The sequence below is a fragment of the Crocodylus siamensis genome, chromosome 6 (assembly GCF_052110815.1).
Source record: "Crocodylus siamensis isolate JL-2025a chromosome 6, ASM5211081v1, whole genome shotgun sequence".
NCBI classification, from domain to species: Eukaryota; Metazoa; Chordata; order Crocodylia; family Crocodylidae; genus Crocodylus; species Crocodylus siamensis.
Genome location: NC_143400.1, coordinates 47,917,134 through 47,930,761, shown reverse-complemented (window position 1 = coordinate 47,930,761; position 13,628 = coordinate 47,917,134). Strand labels below are relative to the sequence as shown.

At 42.8% G+C, this 13,628-nt stretch overlaps 1 protein-coding gene across 1 annotated transcript; it reads right to left on the bottom strand.

The window, feature by feature from the left end:
• Window positions 1-2,326: 2,326 nt before the first annotated feature.
• On the bottom strand, window positions 2,327-7,952 carry LOC149862704 (olfactory receptor 5V1-like). The gene is made up of 2 exons (XM_090052240.1): window positions 7,865-7,952; window positions 2,327-3,282 (listed from the first exon to the last, which is right to left on the bottom strand). Exons 1-2 carry the CDS (start codon window positions 7,950-7,952, stop codon window positions 2,327-2,329), a joined length of 1,044 nt encoding a protein of 347 aa, XP_089908366.1.
• Between the last annotated feature and the right edge of the window lie 5,676 nt (window positions 7,953-13,628).

Here is a 13,628-nt window from a genome sequence, read left to right as displayed (position 1 = left end):
CAGATTCAGCCAAATCAAACAGAGCAGTGATTCGAAATGAATCACTGTCCCTCCAAAATGGCTGAATCTGAAACTGAATCGAAACAGTCATTTCACACACCCTACTAGTTACCTATTGTTTGAGTCTGGTTTATATTGGTTAAGGTTGTTCTTGTTGTGACTTATGATTCTGTTACAATATATGATTGAGTTTAACTTTATTCTTGTGCTGCGGGTGTCATAGCCATTGTGGCCTGGCTTTTTGCAAAAAAGATACCAGATAGGATACCGGCATCCCATTGAAATTAAGTGCCTAACTCTCTCCCGTGGGTATGTCTACATCTCTAGGCTCATTCTTAACTGCCATGATTCACACAAACCTCCCCATCCTGCCAACATATTGCCATGGGGCTCTGACCACATGAAGTAGAGGAGAGACAAGTGTTGAGTAGAAGGATCTAGAAAGACTCCACTGAAGAGAAGGAGGGAAGTCAAGCTGAACTCTTTAAAGAATCAAGCCCACTTTGGCCTTTCCTTATGTTCTGACTCTGATTACAGACAACAGACATGGACATTAGTTTTCTGTTGCAAATAGCTCAGGTGATAACTGAATACACTTCAGGGAGGAGACAGCAGGGCTCTGATGCTAAGGAGAAGCTCCAGGAGTAGCTTGGAGTACCTCCAGTGGGCAAGATAAGGCCTTTTAATGTATAATGTTGACAGGTTTATGGCCAGAGAGAGGTCTGAGGGTAGGCCTAAGAAGCAATGTATACATATCCTTTGAAAACAGTGTCATTATCAAATGAGATGGCCAGCCACCATGGGCACACAAGTCTTAAAAGATACCAACCCATAAAGAGTTGGTTTAACATGCAATAAATGTTTGAAATCACTAAATTTATCATTGAAACTGTAAAGGTTACACAATTCTATTGTTCAGCCAAGACTGATGAAGGATTCTTTAGTGTGACCTGGTGCCCATTTTCTATCCAACAACCCATTAGCCTTAAGAGCCTAATCAAGCTGTTCTGAGGGACAAGAGATCTCTGAGCTGAATTCCTTTTATTTTGAGTGACTTCCATGATACTTTGTATATCATCCTATTACATTGTCAAGTACAATGGTGCATGCTTTAGTAAAGACTGAACTGAGAAGGTAATAATACTTACCTAAATTTGTGTAACCTTGTGGAATCTATAGGTGAAATCAGAAAATGAGGAACTTGAAACACCAAATTCTGTATGTATGCATGTATTATGTTTCCCTTGGAATAGAGATCTCTATGTCATTTATTTGTGTTTTAAAATATAAGCAGGAGTGAGTATGTGATGGCTGTCCTTTAGCTAGCATGATGAAAAACGAATATGGACATAAACATGTGTGTGTATATACGTACACACTCACCTATACACACATATATGTTAATTTATTTATGTATGTCTAATATATACTCACATTATATATATATATTACAACTATCAACTAGAGAGAGACTGAAAAACAGACAAGGTGATTGAGGGAGACAGAGAAAATATTAAGACAAAATATGGTGCTCTGACAATCTTAGTAAATGACAACTGAGAAATTATGAAATTTCCATTTTGGTGCAAAGATTAAAAAAACCCTATGCATCAGAAAATTTTCATTTAACTTCTCACAACATGGTTACACCTGTGCCTTCAGGACCCTGCTTACAGTCAGGTGCACTTTTCTATTACTATACCTTTCAATTTCCTTTGATATCTGTGAGTACTAAGTGGGAGCAAAAAGATAACCTGGGTGACTAGGCTGGTGTCACTGCAGGAAGCTTATCAGTGAGACAGAATCACAAAAGAAATGGTCAATTTTATTGGAGCCACAGAAATGTAACTGGGTCACTTAAACTCTCATTAGGGCACTACCCATATGTCCACTCAGGCAAGATCCAGCTGAAGGTAGACCCTACTATTCAGGTTTGTATTTTGCTAAATACCTATCATAAGACGCCAAAGCCAGGAGATAACACTCTGTAGGTGCCAGAAAACTAAAATCAGCCCCTACCAGAAATGATTCTGTCTCCAGTCAGGTCTGGAGATCTCTGAGCTGGACAGGTTCCCTAGGAAGAAGTACATGGGGGTATGAAGATGCTGATCAGCCACAATTATAATGACAATGAGGATGGTTCCAGCCAGGGTCACAGTGTAGATAACTAGAAACAGTAGGAAAAGAGGAATGTGTAATTTATAGGAGTTTTGGGGAAATACTTTTCAGATGTTCCACCAACCACAGTGCACAAAATCAAAGGTGGGGAAAAGTACTTTAATTTTTCAATGATATTTAAAGATCCATAGGAAAAGCATTTCCAGCATCACTGCAAATATAGTTTCCCCATAAGCACTCTTCTCAAAGCCCCTTTGACATCCTTGTTTCGCAGGCTGTAGATCAAAGGGTTTAGCATAGGGGTAACAACGCTGTATAGGACAGAAATCAGTCTGTCTTTGTCCAGAGAGTAGCTGGAGATGGGTCTTACATAGGTGAAGATGGAACTGCCATAGTACAGAAGTACAATGATGAGGTGTGATGTGCAGGTAGAGAAAGCTTTGAGCCTTCTTTCTGTAGAATGTATTTTCAGAATTGTGGATATGATATAGACATAGGACAGGACTATACAAATAAATGGGGTCCATCCTATAAAGACCCCTATGGCAAGCAGGATGATTTCATTGATTGAGGTATTCCCACAGGCCAGCTTCAAGAGTGGTGGGATGTCACAGAAGAAATAGTTGAGCTGGTTAGCCCCACAGAAAGGCAGCCGGAAGGTAAAAAATGTGTGCACTGCGGAGTTGAGGAAGCCAGCAGCCCAGCAGATACTGGTCAGCCAAAGGCAGAGGGATTTCCTCATAATGACCATGTACTGCAGTGGGTTGCATATTGCCACATAGCGATCATAAGCCATGACAGCCAGGAGGATGCACTCTGTGCCCACAAAAGAGAGGAAGAAATACAGTTGGATGATGCAGCCAACATAGGTGATGCTTTTCCTTTCTGCCAGTAGGTGCAGCAGCATCTGGGGGACATTGGTGGTAGTGTAGCAGATGTCTAGGAAAGAGAGATTCCCAAGAAAAAAATACATAGGGGTGTGAAGATGAGGATCCAGGCACGCAAGCACAATGATGGAGATGTTGCCTAGAAGAGTGCAAATGTAGGTGACCAAGAACACCCCAAAAAACAAAAATTGCAGCTCCTGGAGGTTGGAAAAGCCCATGATGATGAACTCAGTCATGGAGGTTTCATTTGACATCCTTGTAGGGCTACAATGAGCACCTGTAAAAAGGAATAAATAGGAAGGATAAGTCTGAGACAGTCAAAGGTCCTCAGTTTCCATTAAAAGTTTATGGTAATCAAGAGTCTAAACAAGCAGATCTCAACCTTTTTAGATACAACGTTCCCCTCCATAAGTTTTTTTGTATTTAGTGACATCCCCTCCCTTGCATTGACAGAACAAGGAGCAATGGTCTCAAGTTGCAGCAAGGAAAGCTTAGGTTGGCTATTAAGAAAAACTGTCTCATTAGACAGGTGATGAAGCACTGGAACAGGTTACCATTGTGATGGCAGAATCTCCATCCTTGAAGGGGACAGAGGAAGCCCCTCCTTTTTATAAAATCATAGAAAGTTAGGGTTAGAAGGGACCTCAGGAGGTCATCTAGTCCAGCCCCCTGCTTAAAGCAGGACCAGCCCCAACTAAACCATTCCAGCCAAGGCTGTGTCGAGCCAGGTCTTAAAAACCTTCAAGGATGGAGATTCTGCCATCACAATGGTAACCTGTTCCAGTGCTTCATCACCTGTCTAATGAGACAGTTTTTCTTAATAGCCAACCTAAGCTTTCCTTGCTGCAACTTGAGACCATTGCTCCTTGTTCTGTCAATGCAAGGGAGATATTCCTCCCCCCCCCCCTTTTGTCTTTGTCCACTAAGAAGCACTGGAGTAGGGATGGCACTTAATATATCCTTTCTGGGATGGTGGGGCTGCTGTTCTGGGCTCTCAGAAGGGCCAGTAGTAGCATCTGTAGGACAGCCCCTCCCATCAGCTTCAGGTAAAGCAGGGCACCGTTTCCTCCTTCAGCTATTTTCCCAGCTCCATATGACATCTCCAGGAAAGACAGGCACAGTGGGGAATTTCTACTGGTCGTGGCAGTGGGACAGCCTGCTGGCTGAGAACCACTGATCTAAACCCTTTAGGAATATTTCTTTTAAAAAAATCAACACTTAGGACTTTATGAACTCATATTGGAAATTTCAGGGGAAATTTCAGCTTGAATTGCACACTAGAATGCATGGAAAATGTCTCTGTGTCTTTGGAAGCATGTTGATGAAAGACTGCATAACTGTAGGGACTGTTGTATCTCTGGTTGCATTCCTGTGTTAGATCAAGGTATTATATGGCAAAATTATCACGTATGTGTAGGAGTTGTCACATATGTATAGGATTTTCTGTTTGGGCACATGCAGCAGTGGATTCAAGAGATAGAAGGGGGATGCAGCCACACTCACTTTCCATTGTGCTATGCATGCATGGTGGGCTCCAAGCTCTCCACCTAATTGGCATCGGCTTTTGCTCTTATATGAAGGGGGTTTTGTGCAATTTTGGATAGTACTTCCACACTCCATATGTGTTTATATGCCTGTATACGTTCTCTACACATATAAGGTATATCTGTGGTATTTGCAGTGTGTGTATTCTTCATTTCTCCGTGATTGTGTGTGTGGATAAGAACATATGAACTACCATCTACTGGGTTAGAGCACAGGTCCCTCTTACCCATTATCTGGTGTCAAGCAGTGGTAGAGAGTGAATCCTCAAAGGGAATGTGAACTGAGTATGATCAGGGTTTTTTCCCCACTGTTCCTCTCTTACTTGTAGCCTCCAGCATTTAAGGTTTAGAAAGATCTAATTTAGAGACTGTGTTCCTAACTCCCAAGCTCAGTAGCTGTGGATGCCCCCTTCCTCCAAGAATTTGTGCAATCCAGTTCTGAATCTGGCTAAATTTACAGCTTCTGCAACATGTGGTGAAAATGAGTGCCCACTGGAATTGCATCCTGTGTGAAAAAGAACTTTTGTTAGTTGTAAATGGACTACCTACTGCTTTATTTTGTGACCCCTAATTCTTGTATTGAGAGAGAGAAAGTAATAAATCCCTATGTACTTTTTGTTTACCGTTTAGTATTTTGTAAACCCTTATCATGCCCTCTCAAGCATCTTTTGTTCTAAACTGAACAGGCCTAGCCACTTTAGTCTCTCCTCGTCTGGAAGCCCTTCCATACCATTTATTATCTTTGTTGCCTCTCTCTGGACCTTCTGTAGTATTTCTATATCCTTTTTGAGGTGTCGGGACCAGAACTGGGCACAGTGCTCAAGGTGTGCATACACCATGGATTTCTAAAGAGGCATCTTTCTAGAGATGCTTTCAGATTTGTTCACAGTTCCGTTAATAAGTCCTAATGTTTTATTTGCCCTTTTGATGGTTACTGAGCTGGTGTTTTCAGTGCACTGTCCACAATGACTTTCAGATCTCTTTCCTGTGTGGTAATAGTGACTGTAGATCCCATCATAGTGTAGTTCTGGATTCCCAATCCTAAACGTTTACTAGCTATAGTGTGGAGTGTAGCTATAGTTTGGGTTATTTTTGCCCTGTGAATCACTTTACACTTATCCATATCAAATTTCATCTGCCATTTATTTGCCAATTTGCTCAATACTGCCACATCCTTCTGGAATTCCTCACAACCTGTCTTTGTTTTTACCACTTTAAATAACTGTGTATCATCCATAAATTTTGTCACTTCCCAACTCACCCCCTTTTCCCAATCAAACAGCACTGGTCCCAACAAAGATCCCTAAGATCCCCTATTTCCTTCTTCCCATCCTGAAAACTCACCATTTATACTCATTCCTTGTTTTCTCTCTCTTAATCCAATTTCTACTCCATGAGTATCGACTCTCTAACTTTACAAGCCTTTGATGGGAGACCTTATCAAAAACTTTTTTGCAAGTCCAGCTATAATATGTCAAGTGGATCTCCCCAATCCATCCTGCTTATTGACACCTTTAAAGAACCAGTAACTTGGTGAGGCATGTTTTCGCTTTGACAAAGGCATGTTGTTTCATCCCCAGCAAGTCATGTTCATCCATATGCTGAACAATATATTATTATTTATTATTTCTGCCACTTTTCCAGGAACTGAAGTAGAGAGTTTGTGTACTAGCCTATTTTTACACAAGACAGTTTTGGGATCCTGCATTAAAAATATCATTGGCCAGAGAGAATGTTGTAAAGAGCGTTATATGTAGAGAGATCATTTAGAGTAAAACATTTCTGATGTCTGGGCTTTCCAGTATGAGAGGAATCCTAGCTCCAAATACTCTCTCTGTACAGCTCTGTTTAAGCCCCACAAAGTCAATGAGCTATCTCCCTGCATTTTCCATGTCAGCTCTTGTCTGTACCATCCTATTCAAACCCAGCTCCTCACTGAAACCCCACCTGAGTCATTCGTGTCCCATGTTCATTGCTGAATAGAAAACACAGAAATAACAGCGGCTGACATGAAGCAAAGTTTTCAGCTTACCTAAAACTCTCTCTGTTTTTTTCTTTTAAAATTCTGGTTTTGATAGAAATTAGCCCCAAACAAATTTTCCAGAATGTCAGAAGTCATTTAGACTTGGCAGTTGGAGGTTCTTGTAGGTTTTACTGCTGACAACAGCGGTGAAAATGTTACAGTGCAACTGAAGGGAACCCTTTGAGGTCTGCTCTCTCAGAGCATATCCACAGAGCATATTGTGCTTGAGGCAAAATTCCCAGCTCTTAAGATGAGCCCATCAGAAACCCAGGCAATTTTTTTTTTTTTTACTTGGATTTAACAAAATATAAATTTGCTCAGGGTATTCCAGGTAATGCCTTGTGGTCTCAACAAGCCAGCATTTGTCAAAAAATTTCATTTCTAATTTCCTTTATTAGAAATGCAAATAAGTTGAAGAAGAAGATCCCACCAGTCTTCTCATATTCTATAAATCACACATGCCTACTTTCTCCCAATATCTCCCAATTCTCCCAATATCTACATACCTACCCATCCATGAACACAACAGCACTGTCCCATGCAAACATGGCAAAGAAACACACCCATACCCCACAACTCCACTCCCCTTAAAAATATGTCCTAATACTCTTGTGGGGGAACAGAGGGTGAGGAGCCTAGAAAAATATTCACAAATGTCTATAAAACTTCAGTTTCTTTGGGGAAAAAATAACCTGATCCTAAACCAGTTAAACACAGAGAGAGAGAGATGTTTATAGCAAATTATTTTACTGCCCCTGATATATACCAGTGATTTTTCAATGTTTCTAGATTAAAACCCTTGTTACACTCTGAAGGCACCCGTAAGAAAATACCAGCTGTTAACTTTCACTCATTTTCTGGCTTCACAAAAACAATAGAGCAATTCTTCTGTTCCAGAATAGACAGACACCACAGAAGTTCAAAATGTTTTTGACACTATGGGTTCCTAGTTAAAATCTTTGGCTTTATCTTGTGTAGGGATTTGCATACCTAATAGTGCTAATATTGTATGGCATCTTTAAAAGGATCTCAGATCACCCTGTGGTGCTGTGCTACCATGGATGAAAGTCACTGCAAATAAAACAATGTACAGAAAATATGACTGTAAAAACACAGCAACACACATAGTGATGCAAACAGAATTGCATGTGCAAACAGAAACACATCAGCATTAAACAATACTACTACAAGCATCATCTTGCCACAGAACTAAAACTCCATTCATATTCCTACTAAATAAGTGCCATGCTTATCACCCTCCCCCAACACGAATATACAGTAAAGACACAGACCAAGAGGGAGAAGATATACACTACACCCAAGTGAATCATACACAGGAACCATATAGAGACAGACTCCCAGCTGGTGTAAAGTGGCCATAGCTCCACTGGAGTCTGTTGTAAATTGTTGCAATTCCATTCACTTCAGCAGTTACTGCTCTCATTTATCCCAGCTGAGATTCTGGCCACTAGGCTCTGATCATCTTTAAGATGTGATTAAATGATTCTCCCCAGCAGATTTAGGAAACAATTAATGCATTTTTTAATGTTCCGAACCAAATTCCTACTTGACTTAGTGGCATTTATTTCCATGCAGGTATCTTAGTGCAGTTCCCAGAGTGCCATGCGATCACTTGCTTATATATGTTTTTGGTGACCAGGAGAGAATTATCCCCCAAAGAACTCCTGTTGCAATGTTGCTAAGCACCCCTATGTTCCCTTAATAACAATATCATTTCTTTGTTATTGTCTTTCCAATAACAAGGAAAGAAACCATCTACATAGAGCCTGAAACCCTTTGTGAAATTCTGTTGCAAACAGGGAGAGACAATGACCCTCATGAACATATTAGGAGGAAAAAACAATGGGGGGGTGCGTATATTCCAGTGGTTTTCAGCATTTTCAGACTTATGCTTTACATGTACAGTGATAAATATGTTCAGTCTGTGGGATCTTGAAGCTAACAAGTTACTTCATGTTTGAATAAAGGTGCAGAGAGAAATGGTGTGAGGCCAGGATTTCTTAGGGTGATATCTTTTATTGGACCAACTGTACAGTTGGGATACAATTAGACAAGATTTTGAATGCAAAGCATCCTTCATGAGGTCTGACCAGGACAAGCCAAGCACAAAATAATAATAGAAAAAAGTTGCAGAAGGGGTTCAGGGAATTTGGCAGTGGTAGCAGAGACAGGATTAGCAGAAGAAAAGCTGATTACTGGGAGATCAAGGGCTATCAAAAAGAAGGAGAGTCATTCTTACCTTTCATGTCTGGAAAAAATTGAGGAGTCAGGTATATTATAATGAGAGAAATAGTGTCATCCTGATCCCTGCAAAGTTGCTTTGTACTGTGTGCACTGAGAAGTGATACCACTCTTTATTAGGAATATAGGAACACTTGGATAGAAGAAAACTGGCTTGCTGAATCTTGCCAAGGCAGAAAACCATGTCATATAAACTTATGAATACAATTATTGTGAAAAAAAGTTCCAAAAAGAGGTAAAGCGCTGCTCAACCTCGTACTGGCAACCGGGGATGACCTAATCAGCAACCTAACACTTGAAGGGAAGCTGAGTGACAGTGATCATTAACTGACCACCTTCACCATCTGCCATACAGCTGGCAAGCAAGTCAGTCAGTAATACAGAAGTCCTTGACTTCAGGAAAACTGACTTTGACAAGCTAAGGAGACTTGTCAGAGAGGCCCTAAAAGGCCACAACCCAATGGAGAAGAGAGTTCAGGACGAGTGGTTGCACCTCAAGGGAGCAATCCTGGATGCGCAAGCAAAGTCCATCCCGTCTCGGAGGAAAGGCAGTAAAAGAGCACAGCAGCCCCCTTGGCTCTCCAGGGAACCGGCGAAACTCCCGAGTCTTAAAAGGAAGACCTACAAAGGATGGAGGACTGGAACTGCCATCAAGGAGGAATACTTTGCTTTAGTCCGGACCTGCAGAGAGCAAACCAGGCAAGCCAGGGCTCTGATGGAACTCCAGCTAGCTACAAATATTAAGGAAAATAAAAAGTCCTTTTTTAGATAGGTGGGGAGCTGGAGGAAAAGCAAAGGCAACATTGGCCCACTGCTAAACCAGATGGGGCAACTGACAATTGACACCCAGGAAAAAGTGAACTTGCTAAATGGGTACTTTGCATCAGTTTTCCATCAGCCCCATGGGATGGCTCTGCACACTATGGGTCAGGGAAGCCCAGGTGAAGGAGATTCCTTGCCCTCCATCCAAGCTGACCTTGTGAAGAAACACCTTGACAGGCTGGATACCATCAAGTCAGCTGGCCCTGATGGGTTACACCCAAGGGTACTCAGGGAGCTGGTGAGCATCATAGCTCAGCCCTGGCATGGATCTTTGAGAGCTCTTGGCACTCTGGTGAAGTGCCCAATGATTGGAAGAGGGCCAATGTTGTGCCTATCTTCAAGAAAGGGAGGAAAGTAGATCCAGCTAACTACAGGTCCATCAGCCTGACATCTGTCCTGGGGAAGGTCTTGGAAAAGATTATCAAAGAGACCATCCTTTACAGACTAACTGAAGGCAATATCCTGAGGGATACCCAGCATGGGTTTGTCGTTGGTAGGTCTTGCTTGACCAATCTCATTTTCTTTTATGATGAGGTGACCTAGCACCTGGACAAGGGAGAAGAGATCGATGTTGTATACCTCGACTTTAAAAAAGCCTTCAGTCTGGTATCCCACGATCACCTCTTGGATAAACTGGATAACTGCGGCCTTGATGCCACCACGACCTGCTGCCTGGGGAACTGGCTCCGTGGTAGGACCCATAGGGTGGTGGTCGATGGCAGCCAATCTTCTTGGTGCGCTGTGACCAGTGGGGTCCCACAAGGCTCTGACCTAGGGCCTGTACTGTTTAACATCTTCATCAATGATGTGGACATTGGTGTCAGAAGCAGACTGGCCAAGTTTGCTGATGACACCAAACTTTAGGGTAAAGCATCCACACCTGAGGACAGGAGGGTGACCCAGGCTTGGTAGGCTCATGAAATGAACAAACAAGAACCTGATGCTGTTTAACACTGAAAAATGCAAGGTTCTCCACCTTGGGAGAAAAAACCTTCACCACACTTATAGGCTCAGCAATGCTACACTGGTTAGCACTACAGATGAAAGAGACTTGGGGGTCATGGTTGACCGCAAGAAGAACATGAGCCTGCAGTGTGATGCTGCAGCTAGTAAAGCAAGCAAAACTCTGGCTTGCATCTATAGATGCTTCTCAAGCAGATCCCAGGACATCATTCTCCCACTGTACTCCACCTTGGTGAGGCTGCAGCTGGAGTACTGCATCCAGTTTTGGGCTCCACAATTCAAAAGGGATATGGAGAAGCTTGAGAGGGTGCAGAGGAGAGCCATGCACATGATCAGAGGTCAGGAAAACAGACCTTATGATGAGAAGCTGAGAACAATGAAGCTCTTCAGCCTGGAAAAGTGCAGGCTCAGGGGTGATCTGGTGGCCACCTATAAGTTTATCAGAGTTGCTCATCAGGATCTGGGGGAAAGTCTGTTTACCAGAGTGCCCCAAAGGATGACAAGATTGAACGGTCACAAACTCCACTGTGACTGGTGTGGCGGGCCAGTAGGGGGCAATTCTCCGTTGAGCTACCCACCTCCCTGCTCCCGACCACCTTCCAGGCTCCGAGTGCCTCCCTAGGGGAGCCTCGCATCCAGCTAACCCCCTTCCTGGAGCACACTCGCTAGCCTGGGGGTAACGTAAGCTGCTACCATCCCAAGAAGGGACTCTCTCTGCCCTGTGTCCTAATAGTCCAACGGGTTCTCGACCCCGTACAGGCACTTGGGGCACTTCCTCAAGTCGGGGGGCAAAAAGGAAAGTCTCCCTTAGTCCGCAGACCTAAAGGGCCTCTCAGGCATAATTTAGACCCACCCCTCAATAAGTCTCTGACACTGGTCACAAAGGAGAACTTTATTGATCACAGGGGTAGGGTGAAAATAGGGTACAAGATAGAGCGATATCGTAGAAATCCCATAGAGCAAAACAGTCTGGCTGAGGTAGCCTTTTGATCATGTATCTGAGTTACTGTCAGCTATATATCTAATCAGATCTCAAGCAGCTTACTCACAAGCATCATCCAAAGGCTGTTGGAGATCCCCTCTGGAGGCAGGCCATTCCTCGCTCATGAGATATGGGGGAGAGAGCCAGTTTCAGATGGTAAAGCTCCTCTCTAAGTCTGAGTCCCCTGCCTGGCTGCTGCCCCCTCCTCCTGGGCAGTCTTAGCTTATATTGCCCCTGTGACCTCGTTTACCTGGTCCAATGGAGGCCAGCAACGGTTGGCTGTTGGCCAACCAATTTGAAATACATCACTAGTTGCCGGGCAGACTCTAGCCCACCGGGTAGATGCCCCTCACCCAGGTAGCTGATACCAGTCATGTAGGCAGAGGGAGCAGGTTTCCCCCCTCCATCAGGAATGTAGCCAGCTCAGGTAACCTAAAGAGATAGGCTAAAGGTGCGTCTCCTCTGCTGGGCCCATCCTGATCAAATTGTCACAGCACAGAGATTTTGGGGAGAAACAAAGGTGGCTTCCTGCCACAACTGGTTCAAGCTGGACATAAGAAAGAACTTCTTCACTGTCCGAGCCCCCAAGTTTTGGAATAGACTGCAGCCGGATGCAGTTCAAGCACCCACTTTGAACACCTTCAAGACACATTTGGATGTTTATCTTGCTGGGATCCTATGATTCCCCTGCTTGGGCAGGGGAATGGACTCAATGATCTTCCAGGGTCCCTTCCAGCTGAAATATCTATGAAATCTATGAAAAACAAAACTTGGATGTGCCACAATAATGAATAGTAGTAATTTCTGACCGTGCATGACTCCATTTGGTGTCATGGGCCAGCTTTCACACGTGGTTTAGCAAATCTCTCTTTGTAACTCTGTCCTTCTTTTTGAATTCTTCACCCACTTTTATGCTGAAAGGTATGGGAGATGTTCTTGTTTTTTGTTCTAAACTCTGAGCCCTTTCCCATGCCCCAGAAGAAGTCAGTTGTCCAAGCATGGCTATGTTCCCTTTTTCCCATGGAATTGATGCATTGACAACTGAAACAGTGGAGAATAAGGCGGGAAAAGCGCTCTCATAGACTTCAACCTCCATTGGAACAGGCACAATTTGAGTAATTGACTCTAACAGGGTTTATTTGTAGCCTGCAGAACAGTATCAGGGATGGATCATAGCACTTGGGTGCCTTTCCTTGGTACTTTTGAATTTTATGTCGAAGTTTAACAGAGAAGACAAGGAGGCTAATAGGAATAAGGCTTCCAAGAAAGTGTGATTTGGAATTAACTCTGTTAGGTCACTTTGAAAATCCCAGCCTACATCTTGGGAATCCATTTACCCTGGAAGCAAAGCAGTGCATGGGAGCAGGGGTCCTGGGAGCTTCTCCTTTCTGCAGCTGTGGAGAGGATTCTGGGCATGGGAGAGCAGAGGTGAACTAGTATCACCCTCTGGAGATGGTCAGATGTCTCCCTATGGTTAAAAAGAAGGGCTGGTGCCACCCAGGACTTGTTGGGACTGGACCTCCCCCAGGCAGCATGTCCTTGTTGGATGGCCAACTCGTTTGCCCATTTAAAATGGAAAAATCCCATATTATTATTGAAACTTTAACTTTTTATTTTAGAGGAAAATTATCCCCCCATTTAAACAATTTCTCAGAAAGAACTAAATGCTACTGTGTTTACAGTATTACGTGCATGAGAATATGAGCAGAACCTCTAGAATAGTAGTAATAATAATAATAATAATAGAATAAAGAGTCTGTTATCCAAGTTTAGAGTGTGTAATTGAGCTAATCACAAATGGCATCCTACAATTTTTTTTTCTTCTAATTCTTTTCATCCTTTTTGCTAAGGGATGTTTGTCTATTTATCTTTCAAATCTTCTCTAGAGTCAACAGTCACTGAAATCTAATGTAGAATGTGCATTTGGAGAAAGTCAGCTGTTACAAAGTTATTAATTATAGGTTATCTTTTCAATGATATTCATAGTATTCCTTAATCAAAATGACTACTCTTTCCTACAGTTCACA